At 42.8% G+C, this 7,455-nt stretch overlaps 1 protein-coding gene across 9 annotated transcripts in view; it reads left to right on the forward strand.

The window, feature by feature from the left end:
• Window positions 1-7,455, forward strand: part of GNAO1 (guanine nucleotide binding protein (G protein), alpha activating activity polypeptide O) — a 280,020-nt gene that overhangs the window by 234,657 nt on the left and 37,908 nt on the right. For 8 of the 9 annotated variants that reach the window (XM_015421406.1, XM_015421408.1, XM_015421403.1 and 5 more), the window contains one exon: window positions 6,541-6,694. The exons of the other annotated variant lie outside the window; for it this stretch is intronic. In XM_015421406.1, the coding sequence (XP_015276892.1) occupies window positions 6,541-6,694 (154 nt within the window). The remainder of the gene's footprint in view (window positions 1-6,540; window positions 6,695-7,455) is intronic. 9 annotated transcript variants of the gene reach the window in all.

The following is a 7,455-nucleotide window of genomic DNA, read 5'->3' on the forward strand; positions in this document are numbered from 1 at the left end:
CGGGTTTAGGGACGGATCAGGGACGGGTGCGCGCCGCTTCCCAGATGTTGCAGTGAGATCGCGCCCGTTTGCTGCGCCCCCGATCCGTCCCTCTCCCAGGCCAAAATCTTCCGTGTGACCGGGGCCTCAGGTTACTTTCTCATTATTCAATTGTACCTATGAGAACTGGGGGAAAGTAAGTCTCATGATCATTCCAAAGCTTTATACTTTCTGATTAGAACAACTATATCTTCAGTGTAAATATAGACTCAGTATTTATGCTTTTTCAATATGAAGGAATGGGAGAAGAGGGCACTCGAGTCCTGCCCTTTTTACCCTATTTTGCATTGCCTGCCTCAACCAGGGCCAGGGCCTTTTCTGCCTGGTGGAACTCTCTGTCGAGTGACATCTGTGCCCTATCTGATCTATTAAAGTTTTGCAGGGTATGTAAGGCAGAGATGTTCCGCCAGGCCATTGGTTGAGGACAGTGACAGTTCTTTACATCTTCCTGGCACCCTCCCCGCCAATGACTAAATGCCAGCACTGCCGTCTTGTTTTTAAAATGTTTAAAATGTTTCTGAATGTGTGTTTTTATGGTTTTAACATATTTTACATTGTAATAAACCGAATTGTTGTGAACCGCCCTGAGCCCCGTACAAGTGGGAAGGGCAGTCAAAAAATCTAATTTAATAAATAATAATAAATAAATAAAATCAACAGAGAGAGCAGAGGTACCTGAGCCATGCATGGTTTGTGAGCTCCAAATCAGTAATCGGTGGTCTGCAAACCACCGCTTGAGATCCTCAAGTGGGTCATAGACCCCCACCTTGGTGGGTCAGAACAAGACCTATAAGGCTGCTATATTTTGCTGCCTTTGGGAGGCCCAAGCTGCTAGTGTGCCTGCATAGAGAACACATGCATGACACCCCCTGACTCTCTCAGAACTGCAGCAGAACGGTAAGACAAGGTCACTCACTAGTGTAGTGGTTTCCTCCATGGCTCTGATCCTTGGCTTGTTCCTCTCTACGGTACACTTCCCGGTGCTTGGCTTGCATTTCCTGTCCCCGACTCTCTTGTTCTGCTGCTTATAGCTCTGGCCTTGACTCCAGTGACTTAGCTCTGTATTTCCTCTTCTTGTCACGTGAGTGTGATGTCATATGACTTCTGGTCATGTGTTTGTAGCTCTGTGGGTTCCATGGTTAGCAAGTCTGAAGAGGCTGAACTGCATTAGATGTCCCGTTCCACCTCTATGAATCATACATTTGATCCACAATAAGGATATAGCAGATATTTCCCTTCAGAGGAATGTTGATTGCATGAATAACCTCACTTTGGTATTCCTCCCACCATTTCCTTCTTTCTAAAGGATCAGATGGAATAACCAGTTTAACCATTTTTTTCTTAGTTTACGGTTCTGAAACCTGGCACAAGTTCTAGCACATTGTATACAACACACCAACAATTGGTATTTCAGCTCTGGTAGAATTTCTGCAATTGGTGAGGATTGCAGAAAAACCAAGATGAGTGGAACCAGCCATATAAGACAGCAGTAGATTCTTCTATGTCTTGTTATGAGCAAACATAACACCATTTGATTACTTCCAAAATCAAAGGATTTATGGTTTCCTAATGTGTATTAATTGTTGCCTTCTGGGCTAGCTGCAGCATTTTGAAGACCTAAAGGCAGTTTCACCTCGGAAAACCCCAATAATTGTCCTGGGCCAGAAAGGTGGCGGAAACTGAATTTACCCCAAAAGAAGCATAGAGGTTTTTTTCCAGATGTGCCATCAAGAAGAAAAGGGGATTGTCTTCAATTCATATACAAGTCACAGTTGTACGTTATAACAAAAAAAACCCTTCTGTGTAACTTTTTTTTAAAGGAAGTTGTCTTACATTCAGGGTCATCTTCCTTACACGAACAAAAAGAAAGGAGGGAGGAAGAAAAAAAGGGAGAAGAAAAGAAAAAAGGGGGGGGGGTAAGGGAAAAAAAGAAAACTCAGCCCAAAAAGCTGCTATGAATCCACAAGGGTTAAGCTGACACTACATATAATAAACATACAAAATTTATTAAGGTGTACACATTTTAAAAAGCTTAAAACTCATTTAAAATATTCACAATCAGACCTAAAAAACTTCTCAACATTCATACATAGATGGGTTAGTGCTGTGCAACTGAACCAAACGCGTTTCGGCCCCAAAGGGCCTTCCTCAGTGGTCACAATCCAAAATACAAAGTTGACATACAGTCCAAAAAATATTTACATAAGATGTTAAATATATATGCAGTATAAGGCCAGATGTTATGTCCTAGATAATAATTACCAAAAGAAAATAAGGGAAAAGGGGAAACAAGGAAAATGTCATTATAATTTCTCATGTATTTGTTTTTCTACTAATTGAAAATTAATATATATGAGGAATAAAAATTACCTTATATATTTATATGAATATTGTTGTTCTATAGGATAGGCCTCAGGTATGGCCAATTAAAGTCCACTAATAATTCCAAATCTAAAAGTGAATGAAATAATTACATGAAATTGTATACTTCCAAAAGGAAATTCTTTTTTTATTTTTTGAAAATCTGAATTGGCCTACTAACCTGGTAGCATAAACTTGCGTGAGTTGACTGTATGTCACTCCATCCTGTACAAATTCTGGTGTGGGCTATTGTACTGGCCACCATATATAGCATTGCTGAGGTGATGCAATCACCAGTTAACTGTACATGTCACTCAGGAGAGATGCAAAATAAAAGGGGAGGGGCATTTGAGAAGAGCTATCATGGTGTGAGGATGAGAGAAAGATTTTATACTGATAGCTACTCATAACATTCATAAACAACCCATACAGATTACGTACAAAGAACAGGTCCAGATAATCACAAGCAGCAAGTCCAGTCCACTTCCTCGTTAAGACCATATGGTACCCATGTTTTTAACTTGCTAATCCAAAACAATTCTCTTCTCAGGAGTATTCTGTGTAAATTCTGGCCTGAAGACTTCACAGTTTCTATAATCCAAAATTTTAATTGATGGTAGGAGTGTCCCATTTCGATGTAATGTCTCACCATAGGAGCTGAGAGTTTGTGCAGTTTAAGACAGCTGCGATGTTCACATATTCTAGTTTTCACCGATCTGCTGGTTTGTCCTAGGTATAACTTGGCACAAGGACATTAAACACAGTAGATAACACCTTTGCTATTACAATTGGCAAATCCATTAATCTTCCTTACAGGCATCAAGTAAGAAGTGTGGTAAACATAATAAAAGAGATATCTCTGCCTCCTTTATTTATTTATATATATTTATACCCCACTTTCCTCCCCAGTGGGGACCCAAAGCAGCTCACAACATTCTTTCCTCCTCCATTTCATCCTTGAAAAAACCCTATGACATGATTACACTGAGAAAGAAGCCTGGTGCAGAGAATACACACACACATACACACGCATGTTGCTTGAGCGCACGAGCATGATCATGCTGGCCCATCCCCCCAGCTCTGCACAGCTCTGCACAATCCCTTGGTCATCTGCAGGGTATGACTGTATAGAGAAACAGACCAGGTGTACACACACACCCCGTGATCAGTAGTGTTGCTTTCCAAACATTGCTGATCACAGGGAAGGTGTGTCCATGCTGCCATTTTCTCTGCATTGTCATACCCTGCAGATGACCGGGCAACTGGGCAGGGGCAGGGGCAACATACTTGTGGTCATTTTCCCTCTCCATGCGTTCAGTCAATGCATGGGGGCTCATCTGTATCGGGCCACTATGACTGGCCTTAGGTTGCTCAGTGAGCTTCGTATCAGTATGTGGATTTGGACCTGGGTCTGTCAGTCTGACACTGCAGTAGGGTTGCCAGGTTTCCTTGCCTTCGCAGTTGGGGGAATTGGGGGGGCATTCCAGGGGCTGGTGGGATGTCACACGTGATGTCCCTAATACGATGACATCACCTGGAAGTGATGTCATTGTACCAACGTGTGTGACGCTTCAGGTTTTTGGCCAAAACTCTATGGTTTTTGGCTTCAAAACCATAGAGTTTGCCCAAAAAGCAGAGCATCACCATGCAGTGTCGCTGACATGATGACATCACTTCCAGGTGATGTCATCATGTCAATGTCCCTGTTTGGTGGTGGGGTTTCTCCCACCAGCCAGCTGCCTGCAGCGGATCAGAGCTCCCAAAAGCGGGGAACCTTCTCTGGGATCTGGGGGCTGGCAACCCTACACTACAGCCACTACAACACACTGGCTTTTTACACTTTCACAAAACTTTCTCATTTCCCTTTCTCTTTGAAGCTCACTAAGCCCTCCCCAGTTTTGTTCTTGAAGGTCAAACAGACCTTCATGAACAGCACCAAGGGGAAAGTGAGGGAGGTTGCATTTGGGGAGGGAGTTAGCAGAAATCACCTACCCCCTCTTCCAGAGATGGAAGCACCCTTACGTTTTTGAGAACTGTGTCTTTGGATATATGCAGATGTGTGTGGACCAAAAGGAACACTACAGCAGTACACTTTAGATATGTGCACTGTCAGGTTCAATGTTTCCGAAGCTGAGCTTCAGCTGCCACTGCAGAATTTGTCTGATGGACCCTGATCTGGCTACTGCACAATCATATCCCATGAAAGCCAGTTGGATAAAGAAATGTCTTGTGTGTAACAGTTTTCAAACTTTCTCTCTTCAGGGAACCCTGGAAGTCCACCTAAGAACCCCTGATCATCTAGAAAAGAGTCCTTACATGTTGCAACAGATTATGGGGCACATTGTTGGGTACACAAGCTTAGGTGGCAATGACCATGTCTACTGACCCTCACTGTTACTCCCGGGAACTAGAATGCCCTCGACACTCCCCCAAAGCTGCCCATTGCATAGGAACAGTGGTGATTAAGCTGTCTCGCAGGGACCTTTGTCCGCCAGTGTCTGAATTTCTCATGATAGAATCTCTTGATAAGCCACGGGGGATTCTTGTGCTTCCCCGGTACACAGTTTGAGTAATTGTGACGGCCTTTAAGAAACTATAACATTGTCCTATGATGATCATTGCAAGAATAGGTTGGGGGAATTTTCCATCCCACCAGCTCTGAAGAGGCTTCTGATAACCCTCAGAGTTCTCTGTCTTGTCTATTTAATTTGTTGATGATCATTTGTGTTACTTTCGTATGGCGGGAACTACGGCATCTCGCCCTCAGTGCTGCTGATGACAAAGAAGAAATCTCTCTGGTCTGTAACCTGCTTTGCCTTTTGATCACCCCCACCCCACCTTTGATTCTTTGGGTATGCTCCGATCTCCGTTAAGGCTGCTTCTCTCTGCTATTCCGTTTCCTGCTGGGAGAGGCGGCCACGCGACCGGCCAAGTGCTCCGGCTTCACCCTCTCGCTCCAAACTTCACCAGACCTCTGCTCCATCACCACTTTTCCTCGGCCGTCTGACCTTACCTTACCAAACAAAGGCCAAAATAATGAGATTTTGAGAGACCCAACAAATTTGGCAGGTATGAAGCTTCTCTTGAACTGAGAAAAAACAATACCCCAAGAGTTGAAAGCAGCCAGGGAACATAACGTTAACTGGCTGATTTTGCTGCAAGCTCTTTCCCCCTTCCATACACCAGACCTTGCCACTATCTAACCGATGCACTGTTTCTTTGGGTTTGACCTCTTTTACTGTCTTCTTTATCATTTATTGCATGAAATCCTACTTTTATAAGCTGCTTCTCCTTCATTTGTGTTTCTGATCTCATGGCATTTGCAAAGTAAAGAAATTACGCACACGCACGCCCAAATCTAATATTGAAGCATGATTTAACATCAGCGAGACAATTCGCTGATAGGTGTTTCAGTTCTTCTCTGCTGTGATTTTCTTTTACTGTTCCTCACTTTTTCCTCTCTCTATAATTCTTTTGTTTTGTTTTGTTTTTGGACAAGATGCTTTCAATCCAACCATCTTCCAAAAAAGACTTGAACTAAAAGAAGTCAACTGAACTGCCAACACTAAACAAAATAACAAAGTACTACAGCCAAAGGTCATGGCAAGGTCATTGCCAAGAAGGCGTTACCTTCTGGTCTGCTTTCAACTCTCAATTAATTCAAGGACCTTATCAGTTCTTGGTTAATGTATCCAGACAAATAGATGTCCCAAACACACATGCATCAATAAGTGAGATGATGGACATTTTAACTAGAATGTTCTTGAAAAATCTGCATGACCTGCACTTCTCTTTATATTTTTGACCTTTAAGGGCAACTGTAGTTTCCCCCCATACATGCATGGTGCATGATGATTTACTTGAGCTGGAGGGGGCAAAAAGATATGCTATGCAAAACTATACAGCTCTGTTAAATATTAAAAAAAACAAAAACCTTACATTGCTACTAACTGTACATCAAATCTGAGGGGATTGCATCCCTTTATGTACACGTTTTTCAGTATGTACGTGTTGAGTTTTATTATGTTCACTGTTGCCAACTTTCTTTTTGTTCTTTATTAATTTAGATAAACCCCTACGTGTTGAAAAAGGACGTTGTCGCCGCCTCTTGCCTGATGCACCGTCTCCTTTCTATTGCAGAATCGCATGCACGAATCACTGAAGCTCTTTGATAGCATTTGTAACAACAAGTGGTTCTTGGGTACGTCCATCATCCTCTTTCTCAACAAGAAGGATATCTTTGAGGAGAAAATCAAGAAATCGTCATTAACAATCTGCTTTCCAGAGTACATAGGTAAAAAAAAGAATCTTTAAAGCACAAAATTACAAGATTTCCATATGATTCAAAAGTGTGTGCATTTTTTAGAGTTCTGTTTGATTCTAAACTTTTGTATTTTCTATGCCAGTCTAAGCTAAAGGAGAAATATTGATGCAGTTGGCAGTGTGCTCCAGAGAGAAAGTACATTCTTATACATAACATGGTGATGGCCAGTAATTTTTGTTGGTGTTAGACAGGCCTAGCAACAGCTATTTGGTTAAATGGAGCTGCCATGTTCAGAAGCAATAAGAGTTTGAGGGCCAGAGGTAGGACACAAAGCACAATCCTAAGAACACTTTCCTGGGAGTAAGCCCTGTTCAATAGACCATAGTAGAATTTGGAGTATACCTGCTTAGGATTGCTCTCAAAGTCACAGGAAGGAAAGGGGAGGGGCTGTGGCTCAGGGGTAGAACATCTGCTTGATACGCAGAAGGTCCCAGTTTCAATCCCAGGCATCTCTCCCTTATAATAAAAGAATAGTGGGTGCCAAAGTTCTAAAATTGGCCCCTTTAGTGTTAGGCTGAAAAAACTGCCACCCGGAAGACACTGGCTGGGTTCATTGGCTGCTTTGTGCAGTCCCGGCCAGTGTTCCAAGGTCATTTACATATGGAAGCTGATTGGACTACACTCCATTCCACACCTCAAACTCACCCCCCCCCGCAAGGCAGGGAATTTTCAGTTGGGAGAGGAGAATGATGTCAGCTGCTCCCTAGGCAGAGGCTGTGTGTGTGTGTGTG

This window comes from Gekko japonicus, unplaced genomic scaffold (assembly GCF_001447785.1).
Source record: "Gekko japonicus isolate JY-2015 unplaced genomic scaffold, Gekko_japonicus_V1.1 scaffold674, whole genome shotgun sequence".
Lineage (NCBI taxonomy): Eukaryota > Metazoa > Chordata > Lepidosauria > Squamata > Gekkonidae > Gekko > Gekko japonicus.